The following is a 13,415-nucleotide window of genomic DNA, read 5'->3' as shown; positions in this document are numbered from 1 at the left end:
GCAAAATGATTAAAAGTTGCTGGAAATTTTCTGTTTAATCTATTAAAAAAAAGAAAAAGAAAGAAACCTACCACTGTTTCTGAGACGCTCTCCTTTCCATGAACGAGCCATTCCATCCAGAAACTGGTCAAAGTATTTTATGTACTTCGCGAGGCTGGTTCTTTTGTAATCTGAGAAGAAAAGTAGTAATATATATATATATATATATATATATTTTTTATATATATATTATTATTATTATTTTTTTTTTTTTTTAAATCTAAATTTTAAATCTAAATTTTCCAGGTTTTTCTCTGTTTTGACATGTTATGTTTTTTCAAAATATGTATATTTTCAAATATATCTTTCTTTGCCTTCAGTTTTGGCATGTGTTGGCCCTTTCGGTTTTTTTTCTTCAAAAATCTATTACTTTAATCTCAAAAGTTTTTAATTTTTCCAGCACCTAAACACAGCCCTTCTATTTTTCTTTTTATTATTTTATTTTTGCCTTCAGCTGCACCAATATGCCATAAAGGGATACTTTTTGTCCCATGGGGGACAATAAATAAATAAATGAAGACCCAAACATTTTTACTGTTATAAAACTGTATAAGCCCAAAGCATTTTTTCTTCTTTTATTTTTCATTTTTTGAGACCTGACAATCTGAGGGAATATTTGGGTATTTGTAACTTAAATTTATTGATTTAATTTCAGAGAATATAATTCTTTCCTCTTTCACTATAGTACTATTGGAAATTTTATTACATTAAGCTTTGAGTTTTGTTTGTATTCCTGTGTTTCGCGGTAGAATAAAGCTAAACAAACGAAGCCTGTGCCTTTAAATAACCCGGAAGTAGAAATTGTGGCTGAAGCGGATATTATCGTGAGGCGGAGGTCAGAAGTTCTCTCTCACAGCCATCTTGGATATAACGTCCTGAGTCGGTGAGTGTCTCCGCTGATAATCCAACATCATCCAGCTGTTTTTTACTCATTCCCACCTGAATCAAAGGGTTGGTGTGTTTATTGAATGTAGGGCGGTTATATCCGTACAACTATTACCGTTGTGTGGGCTCTCTACTCGGTGATAAATGTGTCGTTGTGCCGCTGATTACCGGCTCAAAATGGGGGAGCATGATGCCTTGCAGTCCGCTCACACCCTGTCAGGGCCGCATTGAGTTAGGTGGCCTGAGATGAGGGAGATAATTGAGTGACAACAAGTAGGTCACTTTAAAGAAGGTGAATTTGGAGGAAAATGCGGTAGACTGGGTTATTAGCGGCGAGCTTCCCCATGCTGAGGCTAACTTGAGCTAACACTGAGCCTGCGGGCTAAAGCATGGGTTCATTATGGCCTGTTCAGCCAGTTATGACAACTTTAAGTCGGTGTATTAACCGTCACTTATGTTGGGGAGCTCATATGTCCCGACCTATGTAACTAATTGAATATCTAATCCTTATTTTTCTCCGCAGCAACTATGCCTGGTGAAGCCACAGAAACGGTCCCAGTCACCGAACAGGAGATGCAGCAGCCTCAAGTCGAGACTGGTTCGTATATTTTTGGCTTTTTCACAACCTGCATGCAGTGCTGCATATTAGAGAGTGGGGTTCTGGATGAGAGGCTCCGGGTTTAGGGAGTTAATTCAGCTGGCAGGACCCTGACTTGACGTAACAGGTGACTCACCAGCTGTGTGTTGGGGACGTCCAGCCCTAAAACAGTTAATACGTGTGTTTGGAGCAGAATGTATGGCCACACTGAGGGGATTTGCGGCAGTAAACGCTAATCCAGGACCCCTTTCTTTCATTTAAACACAGGCTCACAAATGTGTGTGGTGACTTGCACTGATAGCTGGATTTGGGACACAATGCATGGTGTTAAGTGTGGTTTTCCATGTGCATGATGAATGCCTTGAAAACCAACTAGGTGTGACAAAGTAGTGGCATTGTGTGTTGTGTAATTATTTTCATGTGACATTACAGTTTTGCTTTAGCAGCATTTTATAAACCATCTATTTTCTTTGAAGAGAACTGTGCTTTTAAGCACATGTTATACTTGTTTAGGGCAGGTTGTCTGCAGCATTGGTACATTTTTTAAACGAATGAGTCTGTCGCTTAACAAAAGTCTATGCGATTCCCTGTTGTTTACAGCAATTTGATAAACAACAGTGCATTATATGCTTGAGTAAATTAAGCCCCACTTGGAAAATGTTTTTATCGCTGTCCCAGTGGTTTTATTGTGGAAGACAAAAATATTTTTGGTGGAAAGAAATGTAAGCTTTTCCTGCAGAGTTTTTGCCACATATCAAACAGAGCTTGGCCTCTGACTAAAGAATGCACCTCATGCATCAAATTGAAGAAAAAGGCTCAGAAATTAGACTTGGACTTAAAAAGGCCAGTTTTAAAGTCTGAATAAAACCCTGACAGTACAGCACAGACCTTAATGATGGCAATAAGTCTGTTTGGTGGTATTATAAAACATAAAAACTTAGTAGGACAAAAGGACTGAAACTGTAGTCCACCATGGACAGACCGGTTTAATTCGTGATGGCCATGCAATATTATGCAGTGCAGTCACTCACTACAGTGGGGATTCAATGCACTACTACAAATTACACTGAAAGAATTTTGAAAGTTAGTCTGTATGCATTACACCTAGCCAGGGATGTCCAACTCCAGTCCTCAAGAGCTACTGCCCTGCAGCTTTTAGATGCATCCCTACTCCAACACAGCTGAATCACATGGTTGGATTACAGTCTTGAGCATGCCATCATGTTTGGAAAAGGCCTGGTTGCAAGCCATTCATGTGCTTCAGGTGTGTTGGAACAAGGATGCATCTAAAAGCTGCAGGACAGTAGTTCTCGAGGACTGGAGCCGGACACCCCTGCACAGAGCCATTTTCACCAGAAAAGGGAGAAAAGGCAATTCTAGTTATCTGGTGGTGTTGTAAGTCAGAGGTTGTTGATGAATTTGCTGTAAAAGCAATAAACTGTTTAGACTACATCACAATTCTTTCTCCATTTGTATCTTAAAAATTCTCGAGCTTCACTTTTTCACAAAAAATGTACTGCAGTGTCATTTTAATACAGTTAAATTGTATGCCACAACATTGAGTATTAAAATTATGATTAATGCATCTATAGACAACTTTATTCATATACTACAGTTGGATTGAGAGCTGTGTGTGTGTGTGTGTGTGTGTGTGTGTGTGTGTGTGTGTGTGTGTGTGTGTGTGTGTGTGTGTGTGTGTGTGTGTGTGTGTGTGTGTACAATTAAATGATACAAGAAGTGCATCATTACCCTATTTTTTGGGGGGTGGGGGGGGATTTTGTTTTTCACAGGGAAATCAGACTTTGTTTTGCTGAAAGCATTTAGTCAGATGACATGAAATGACTCAACATATGTTGATAGAGTGCTCAAAGCGTAAAATATATTGATCTGAAATATGTTCCAAAGTTATACATTTAAAAATAAATAAATAAAAAGCTATCTCATTGTGACAAATCCAAATGAATACTACTTTATTTTTAACGTTAAGCCTGCTGGTAACTTTTGTTGGACACTATGTAAAATACAGAATTGTAATTTTCACAGTAGTTGTATTTGTTGTTTACTCTCTTTATCCATGTAATTGGATATTGGTGAAGGACTAAGAGTAGCAAAGGTAGCTTTGTGCATTTATTTGAACTTTGAACATGCAGATTTAAGACAACAGAGTGATGGTAGATGCTGCACTGCAGTCTTATTGTACTCCCATGATCAGTTTGGACTAGAGGGAGCAAGGAACACAAATTAACCTTTGACTGGAAAAGTGTAGTGGCTGAAGCTTTAGACTGGGTGAGTTCTGGATATTGTTCAAGATAAAAGCTGTGAGGTAATTAACAGACACATTTCATAGTAATGTTGCCTGTAGATCTGCTAATGCTGCCTGTACTGATCTCCTCTTGGTATAAGAGTACTTTTGAATTAGTCAAGAAATGCTACTGAAGCAGTGAAGTGATCTCCTTCAGCGCTTTCTAAGTGCAGTCCTGTATATCGAGTCTTACACTTTGAATTGACATGCTGCTGTTTCCTGTCACATTTGGACACTGCATGTATTTTAGGACTTGAGCACAGTTTTGTTTTTGGGAGCATATTTAACAACAAAAAACTGGGCTGATTCCTGCATTTCTGCAACTTTCTCACATACACAAATTCTTCTTCACGTGTGGAGCACAATTTTATTTTATTTATTTTTCCTTGTCGTGTTGAAGCTCGTAGTCTTGGTCCTCAAATCATCACGGTGAATGCCCTACACCCCATCACAATGTTCTTAGTATTGAATGAATTTCCTCCTGTGATAGCTGTTTCCACTGCGAGCAAGGCAGTCCCACTGGAGAACCCCCCAGAAACCTCTGCTCAAGCTAAAGAGAGCGCTTCTGCAGAAGAAGCTCGCAGTCAGGCTACCTGTGACCAAGCAAATGGTGTAGCTGCAAACCAAGACGTGACCAGGGAAATGGAAGCAAGTGGGTTGAACCCAATACCTTTGTCTCAGCAAGGGCTCACTGCTGAAGTAGCAGAAGTTTTAGTTGGTTTGGCAACTCTCAATGAGTCTTGGCAATCTGCTGAGGCTGTGAGTGTTTCTTCAGAGTTGCGTATTTGTGAAGGAGCAGTTACTGCTGGAGAGGAAAGTCAGTTCTTCATTTCAGCCGAAGAATTGACCACCCAAGAGGTTATGCTGACTTCTGAAGAACAGTCAGGAGTACCTGGAGGAAAAACCTCAGCTGATCCAAAGCTTTGTACCTCTGGAGATGGGAAGGCCAGAGATGACGCGGAGACTGTGGTAGAAGGTTTAAACGATATGGGCTTGGATGCAGCTCAAGATGGAGTAGATGCTGGTGACGTGAACGTCACCATGGATACTCAAAATGAAAATGTTGACAAGACGGAGCCTGTAATACTTCTGTCCGAGGTCATTCAGTCAATGGAAGCCGCTAAATCTGAAGCCCAACCTGTTTCCACCCGCCACCTTTCAGGTTGGTTTATGTTCTGTGAAACCAGAATCGCATTAAACCCCTCTTGTTTATTTATGATTTATTTGGTCCCCACCTTTTCAATACATCTTGTTTCAATACATCTTGTTGGCTTGTTTCTATTCAGCATGTGGTCATGATGACATTTAACACTAAGGTGCCAAGTTGCTTGAGGCTGCTGGCTTTTTGTAAGGGAGAGTTTAAATATTCTGGAAGTATATCATAATTGACATAAAGTGTAGTTATTCTTTGACTTGTTTTGATGCAGTGTACTGTCCTTTTTTACCATCCTTTTTATGACTTTTTACACATTTGTTTGCCTAAAGTGTAGTTTGTTTTTTTTTTAAAATTATGGTAAATCTAAAGCATAATTATGACCCATTTCAATAAAAACTTGGATTTAATTGAATTGGGTTATTTTGTTTTGCCTGGTGTTTGCTTTTACTGGATGTACCAGTTCATTGGTGCTGTGTTTGTGTTGCGTGATTTCGTAAAATGTGCGTCCACACTAAATAGTTTTTCAGTGTGGAAGTTAAAAAGTGTCTTGTACATTGAGTGGCTGTTTGCATCCAACTCAAGGGAGGTATGCTTTTTTTCCTAACCCTAAGCCAGAAGATTGGGTCTTGATTTGACAATTTAACCCGCATGAGAAAGACCTCCAATATCAAAACAAAAGAAAAACTTGAATCTTTTTTTGTTCAGCTACACCTCCTGCCCCAGCTTCCTCCAAGCAACCTGAGGCAGCTTCAGGCCCTGCTAAGCCCAAAGGCAAAAATGCCAAGAGTGCACAGGGTGCCTCTGCCCCAAAGGCTGTCCCTGGCAGAAGAAAGCGTTCCTCTATGTCTGTCTCTTCGTCCTCTCCTACCTCGCCAAAATCAACTCCCTCCTCTACTCCATTGTCACCTTTGCCATCTCCCCTTGTTGCCTCACCTGGCAGCTCCTCTGCTAATCAGGGTAACCGTTCGGGCCCAAAAGTTGTCAAGGCTGGCAAACAGGGTAAGGCTAAAAAGGGAGAGGCATTTGTGCCTGCTCCTGTCCCCGAGTGCAAGGCCACAGGAGTTGATGAAAAGCCAACAGAGCCTAGCCTCAAGCATAATGTAGCTGATGATGCTAAACATGCCCTGAGTGAGACAAAAACCCCATCACCAGGTGCGACAAAGGCTAATGCAGTGCCACCTGCTTTTAAAGTTACCTCAAAGCCTGCTGTTGCAGCACCAGTATCATTTTCAGATACTATTGCCTCTAGTCCTCCTAAGTCAGCTGATGTTAAAGCAATCTCATCGAAAAATGCTCCACTTATTGCATCTGTTGACGATGAGCTCCCTCCCCTTATCCCACCTGAGAAACCAGTTAAAATGCCAGCTTGTGCATCTCCTGTTGAGAAACAAGGTACAAAGCCTGCTACATGTCCTAAGCCTAATGCTGAGAGCTACTGTTCTGCTCCTGTAGAGGCTACAAAGACACCAGTTAAACCAAAGGCAGACAAGCCAAAGCCTGTTAAGGTTGCTGAAGCAGCAGCCCCAGTAAAATCAGCTCCCACTGAAGTTGCTATGGTGTCTTCTGAAATATCAGCTGTAGCTGATGATGTTGCTAAACCAGCTCCTGTCAAAGCTCCAAAAGCAGGTTCCAAGACTAAACCAGCAAACCCTGGCAAAGTTGAGGAGGTTGTGGTGGAAACCCCAAGCAAGCCTGCTCCTACCCAGGCTGCTAAGCCAGCTCCTGGGGCCAAAACTGCTTCTGCTGAGGCTGCTGACAAAGCTTCTAATAGAACTAAACCACCTGCCAAGGAAAAACCTGCTCCTGCAGAAACTAAGCCAGTAGCTGAGGCCAAACTTGTGCCTACTGAGACCGCTAAGCAGACAGCTGAGGCCAAACCTGCTCCCATAGAGGCCAGTAAGCCAGCAACTGTCGACAAAGCCCCAAATGTAGCTAAACCACCTGCGAAGGCCAAACCGGCTCCCCCAGAGACTGCGAAGGCAGCGGCCGAGGCCAAACCGGCTCCCCCAGAGACTGCGAAGGCAGCGGCCGAGGCCAAACCGGCTCCCCCAGAGACTGCGAAGGCAGCGGCCGAGGCCAAACCGGCTCCCCCAGAGACTGCGAAGGCAGCGGCCGAGGCCAAACCGGCTCCCCCAGAGACTGCTAAGCCAGCGGCCGAGGCCAAACCGGCTCCCCCAGAGACTGCTAAGCCAGCGGCCGAGGCCAAACCGGCTCCCCCAGAGACTGCTAAGCCAGCGGCCGAGGCCAAACCGGCTCCCCCAGAGACTGCTAAGCCAGCGGCCGAGGCCAAACCGGCTCCCCCAGAGACTGCTAAGCCAGCGGCCGAGGCCAAACCGGCTCCCCCAGAGACTGCTAAGCCAGCAGCCGAGGCCAAACCGGCTCCCCCAGAGACTGCTAAGCCAGCAGCCAAAGCCAAACCGGCTCCTTCAGAGACCGTTAAGCCACTGATTGAAGCCAACTCTACAACCACTGAGGCTACTAAGGCAGCCAAATGTGCCTCCAAGAAGACACCTAAGCCAGTGGCTGAGGCCAAATCTGTCCCCAACAAGGTTCCTAAACAAGCTGAAGAGATTAAAACTGCAGCTCCTAAGGCTGCAAAGCCAGACGCAGAGGTCATGTCTGCCCCTGCTGATGTTAACATGATAGCTGCAGCACCTAAGCCAGCTGAAGATGTCAAGCCAGCCAAAGTGGTGGATGTTAGTGCAGCACCAGCTGAGGTTGCTAAACCTGTAAAACCAGTTGCAGACCCTTCACCTGCTCCCTTAAAGCCCACTCCAGTTGAGCCTGCTGTTCCTAACCCAGCTCCCCGTAAACTCACGTTTGCTGAGGCAGTTGCAAAACCTGCCCCTGTTAAACCTGAGGTTGAGTTAATTACATCAACTCCTCCTCAACCTGTCTCGCCACCTAAACCTGCCCCCACACCTGCTAAAACCCCAGCCAAGATGGAGCCTGTGAACGACAAGAACAACAATGGTATTTCCTCCTTTCTCTCCTCTTGTGCCGTCTGTTTGTTTTGGGGGGGTTTTTTTCCCCCACCTGTTAGCGTTCTGAAAGATGTTCAGATGCTTAACTATGCCTTTCTCTTACAAAGGTTAGCTTGCGAAATAAATGTTATATCTCCTATAGATGCTAAAATATAAGATGCTATTAGATTTTGGCAAGTGTGCTCTTGGTTTTGGAATGCATTAGTTCTATTCGGTACTGTTTGTTTAAAATGTAGTGCAGGTCAGGGCTGGTATTATCATGTGTTGTCTAATCAAGTTTGGAAATTGCTTTTTTGGCTGGAAAGAGATTATGTTCTCAACAAAATTACTATAATGATAATAAGATGACAGAAAATGTGCTGTTTTGAATCTAAGTACTTTGTTCCACAATATTGGTGCAGCTTACCTTCAGATTAACTTTCAGGTGTACACATGTAACCTAAGTGGCACATTGTGACAGTTTCTCTGTTGGTCTTTGCAGGATCCGGCACTGAGTCGGACAGCGACGACTCAGTCCCTGAGCTGGAGGAACAGGACTCTGCACAGACACAGACACAGCAAGCTCAGGTGAGACTTGAGTCTGTTTTATTGTGTTCACTGGTATAGATGTCCGTCATTGACTCTTCACTGATGATTTACACAGTGACTTTCGTTCTTCTGAGCCTACTGAAGCCAGCCTTTCTGTCCTGAGAAGAGATGAATATAAAACGTATCTAATCGCTTATTCTGCATTTACTCGTTGGTGTAAAACACTTAATGTAAATTCTACTTTAGCTTGCAGCAGCTGCCGAAATAGATGAGGAACCTGTCAGCAAAGCCAAACAGAGCCGCAGTGAAAAGAAGGCACGAAAGGTAACCGTCCCAGTTCACTCAGTGCTCTATAAACATTCTGTACGTCTAAAGATTAGATTTGGTAAATTTACTTCCATTTCTTTCAGGCAATGTCAAAGCTTGGTCTCAGGCAGGTAACAGGAGTCACTAGGGTCACCATTCGCAAGTCAAAGAACATCTTGTTCGTCATCACCAAACCAGATGTCTACAAGAGCCCTGCATCAGATACATACATCGTCTTCGGGGAAGCTAAGGTAACGCGCCAACAACAATACCAGTTGTCAGGGTTTGTCAGTAGAGCTGCTGAGTGTGTGTAGTCTTAGCTTTGTGTAATGCAGGCAAATGGATTCCATCACCGCATTCATAAGCTAAATATTTTCGCTAAATGATGTGCTGACCTCTTAACTTCCTCACTGCTTTCCTCAGATTGAAGATCTTTCCCAGCAAGCCCAGCTGGCCGCTGCAGAAAAATTCAAGGTCCCGGGAGAAACTGTATCAAACGTCCAGGAAAACACACAGACGCCAACAGTACAGGAGGAAAGCGAAGAAGAAGAGGTGAGATGCAGTTTAGTCAAGTGAAGATGGGCATGGCTTTGTGTTGGAGAGATGATTAATGTTTGCATTGATTATTTTCATAGGTTGATGAGACCGGAGTTGAGGTCAAGGACATCGAACTCGTCATGTCACAAGCCAACGTGTCGAGGGCGAAGGCTGTACGCGCCCTGAAAAATAACAACAACGACATCGTCAATGCCATCATGGTGAGATTTTAACTATCTATCAAAACAATTTAAACACTTTACTCTCCAGCACTCTTAAGTGATGATTTAACACAGTGACTTTCGTTCTTCTGAGTCATATGAAGCCAATATTTCTGTCCTGAGAAGAGAGCAAAGCTTTAAAATTATATCAGCTAATATTTACACATCCACTGACTTTTGCTTTTGCTGCTTTGCAGGAGTTGACAATGTAATGGGGACCCTGTCGACGAAGAGTTGACAAAAGGTTGCTGATTTAATCCAAACTCATTTATACAATTTATACCCAAGATGGAAATAAAGTTGTGGCTTGATGAAATTAAATTTTGTTTCGTTTGTGGTTCTTTAGTGGGGAAAATGGAGCTCTGCTATATGAGCAAGTGTAATTATTAGTCTGGTTAAGGCCGGGATAGAGTCACAGTCCTAATCTGGAAAATGTATATATGTAGGGTAGGTTCATTCACAGATTTTTATTTTTTCCTCTCCTGTCTTCTTACTAAGGCCCAGCATACAGACTGCAGGTTAGGTTTAAAGCTGTTACAGTGCTAACAGCACAGAGGTATAATAGAGACACTAGTTTTATTTTTCATTTTGTTTTGCAGTAAAAATCTGAAAACTTGACTGTAGAAGAATGTTGGTGTTTTATTTAGTGGGGGATGTGGATTCCAGCTCTAAGAAAACTGTAGATCTCTCCATGTTTTGTGGACGTTGTGTAAGACTGAAGGTATCACATTGTTCTAGGAAAAAATAAAACTGATAAATCTGAAATGACTTGATGCATAACTTCTCATTTGTTTAGGAAATTGCACAAAATGACAGTGAGTACTTTTGTCAGACCTTAAAGGATTTAAGGATTTATTTATTTTTTCAGGAACTGCTGACAGCTTCGTTTGAGACAACTATAATCAAATTTGTATCTGCTTATATTTTTACTTTGTGTATAGTGTTTTAATGTGACATTTATAAGGTAGAACTGTCAAGCTAATATAGTAGAGTACCAATATGTTGGGCGCCTCCTGGGTGTGTCCTGCTGGGAGACAAATGGGTAGACCCAGGACACGGTGGACGGGTTTTTATCTCTTGGTTGCCCTGTGAACACCCCAATGTTCCCCTTGATAACCCAGAGGAGCTGGCTGGACAGATGGAGCTCTGCATTTCTGTTTAGGCTGATGCCCCCGCAACCCGACCCTGGATAAGCAGAAGAAAATTCAGTACAGCTAAAAGTAGTTGGTGATTGCAGAAAAAATGCCGCAAAATTATACTTAAAGCATAGCTGAATTAGCTTGCAAATGACTACTAAGTCACTGGTAGACTGAGCAATGGTTAACATGGTTGGTATTCATTCACCAGTGACTGTTAGGTACACCTGTTCAACACTATTTCATCACGCCAAGTGCATGGCAGCTCAGTGTATTTAGTTATGTAGATGTTGTCAGTGAGCCCATGACATTTTAACTTGGCATCAGATAGGTATAGAAAGGTGAATTAAGTCACTTTGAATGTAGCATTTCAGTTAAAACTCAACATGCAACATTCAGATGCTAGGCCTGCCTCAGTTCTGGTTTGCAGGGGTGTTGTGATGGTGTGGGCATATTGTCTTGGTACACTCTGGGTCCATTTAAGCATTGTTTAAACACCACAGCCTACCTATTGTTGCTGACTGCGCCTATTTCTTTATGGCCACAGTGAACCCATCTTCTGATGGTAGCTTTCAGCAGGATAACAGGCCATTTCTTTAACAAACTGGGTTTTTTTGTTGTTTTTTTGTTGTTTTTTTTTTTTTTAAACCATTAGTGTGGTGAACAGTACATTCACCACAGTAATGGCCTCCACAATCACAAGATAACAACCCAGTACAGCACCTCAGGAATGTGGTGGAACAAGAGATTCATATCAAGTTACCTAACTGGTGATCTTGCACTGACAACATTTTTAACTATTTAAAGACTAAAATTAAAATATACAAAATCATTAGTTCTAGGAGCCATGTATAAGTTACATCAATGTAAAAAGATGCGTAATAAAAAATCAAAGACAATTCTAATATTGTGTTAATGTTTTTAAAATCAAGCTTTCTTAAAAACTAAACATGTTTTTATTATAGTTTGTTAGAAACAAACCTACATTTAGGGTATGTAATGAAAGTAAACTAGGTTTGAAAGATTAATCCCATACAAGGTTAAATACAGAAATTATAACCTGATAAAGTTCCAAAGGCTTTTTTTTAACTGAGAGAAAGGCTGCATGATTTGAGAGGAAAGTGCATGTTTGAAAAGCAAGTTGAAAACATCCCTTTCATGATCATAGCACATGTTTGCATGTTCCCTATCTTCCCCTAGACGAGTAGACCAATCTTGATACAGCTTTGCACAAAGACTGAGTAAGACACTGTGATTGCTCTCATATATATGGCTTATACAAAAATTCTAAACAAATCCCACAATGGTACTGTACCATCCTGGCACTGTTATTCACCAACTGTGGAGCCAAGGTCATGCTGGCGATGGGCAAAAGGTGGATGTGACTCCAGGGAGACTATGTTTTCAGCCACACAGCCACATCCAGATTTCCACCCAGCTGAGCACCTATGGGAGATTTCAGAGTGAGGTGTTAGCTTTTCACGGCCATCATCAAAACACCTTTTGGGTTAATGGTGCTCCATGGTGCTTGTTTTTTTCCCATTACATAAACTATCTGGACATCACAGGATAACTACAGACTTAACTGCTTTTCCAGCAGCACAGTCCCAGTGCTTGTGCTACTGTTGAACAATTTCTACATGTGAAGTAGAACGCATTTGGACATATTTGAGAACCGATTATTACAGGGTATTATGAGCAGAAACCGGATAATTCGTGAGTAGCCAATCATTGGTGAATTTCTTGTGGTAGCCCATCCCATGATGGGTGACGTCAATGGTTCCACTTTTTCAATAAAACACGTTTATTTTACCTGCTTTCTTTTCCCAGCTGTGATTTATATGCAAGACTTTATAAACAGAAAAACATGTTGGAATGTAATGTATTTGATATAATGTTGCAACCAGTATCCAGTTTTCTAGACTGTGTTATCAACTTCTGATCATTCTTTGAAAAGGTCGATGGCTTCAAACCCTGCTTTACTTCTTTGACTGCCGTACTCGGTGTTCACCGTTTACAAAAAACAAAAACTCATTATGTATTATTTATCTTTTAGTCTTTTTTTAAGTAAAATAATAAAAACTTCTTAACAAAATTGTGTGTTGCTGTTCTTTTGCAGTTTTGGGGGGCTTTTTTGTGGAAATACTTAGAACTGGTTGTGGGTTTGACACTGCCACCAGGTTGGTAAAAAAAAAAAGAAAACTTCATACTAAAACTATTCATGTCCTTTTACATGTTTTAATTCTATATTTTATATTGTATTTATTTTCCGTCTGTTTTATTTTCACTTGAGCACATATTAACACAGATTATATGTGCTCAAGTGTTTTATATTATAAGTAAAATTGTCGGGATATTAGGTCCGTAGGTGTTTAGACACTTTTTCTTTTTAAATATTTATTCATTTAAACCACTTAAATTAAACCTGAAAGTGAGCTACATCTTGCTTGATTTAAAAACAACTGTGGTGGCAAAATAAAAATAAATCATTAAAAACAAAACAAAAAAACCCGTCAGAGTAAAATACTTATGGATCTATCTGTATTTATATTTTTGCATGCATTTGAGTTGCTAGTTGCAGTTACATACTACAAGGATCCTGCAGCTTCATAAGCCTGGGTAAACCGTTTGAGGTATTCGGACCGGAGTCAGGTTGTAGTGACTTGCCACAGTAGTTGCCCTCTCTCACGTCACTCGCAGCTGTGGCTGAAAGCTCTAGAAAC

At 41.6% G+C, this 13,415-nt stretch overlaps 1 protein-coding gene and 2 non-coding genes across 4 annotated transcripts; all 3 read left to right on the top strand.

The window, feature by feature from the left end:
* Positions 1–833: 833 nt before the first annotated feature.
* naca (nascent polypeptide associated complex subunit alpha) lies at positions 834–9,877 on the top strand. 2 transcript variants are annotated; one of them, XM_006796504.3, is made up of 9 exons: positions 834–922; positions 1,448–1,522; positions 5,686–7,953; positions 8,446–8,531; positions 8,739–8,816; positions 8,903–9,049; positions 9,222–9,350; positions 9,434–9,556; positions 9,754–9,877. In XM_006796504.3, the coding sequence occupies exons 2-9, from the start codon at positions 1,453–1,455 to the stop codon at positions 9,766–9,768; spliced, it is 2,916 nt and encodes a 971-aa protein (XP_006796567.2). In that variant the 5' UTR covers positions 834–922; positions 1,448–1,452; the 3' UTR covers positions 9,769–9,877. The 2 variants fall into 2 exon arrangements, with proteins under 2 accessions (XP_006796567.2, XP_035766039.2); XM_035910146.2 differs by having other exon boundaries at positions 882–990.
* Positions 8,586–8,659, top strand: LOC118454622 (small nucleolar RNA SNORD59). Its single transcript, XR_004843821.1, has one exon. It is a non-coding gene; the product is annotated as a small nucleolar RNA SNORD59 (small nucleolar RNA).
* Positions 9,609–9,683, top strand: LOC118454623 (small nucleolar RNA SNORD59). Its single transcript, XR_004843822.2, has one exon. It is a non-coding gene; the product is annotated as a small nucleolar RNA SNORD59 (small nucleolar RNA).
* Positions 9,878–13,415: the final 3,538 nt, after the last annotated feature.

This window comes from Neolamprologus brichardi, chromosome 20, assembly GCF_056152115.1.
Source record: "Neolamprologus brichardi isolate AB-2024 chromosome 20, ASM5615211v1, whole genome shotgun sequence".
Lineage (NCBI taxonomy): Eukaryota > Metazoa > Chordata > Actinopteri > Cichliformes > Cichlidae > Neolamprologus > Neolamprologus brichardi.
Note: the sequence above shows the minus strand (reverse complement) of the source record. Positions and strands in the feature narration are given on the sequence as shown.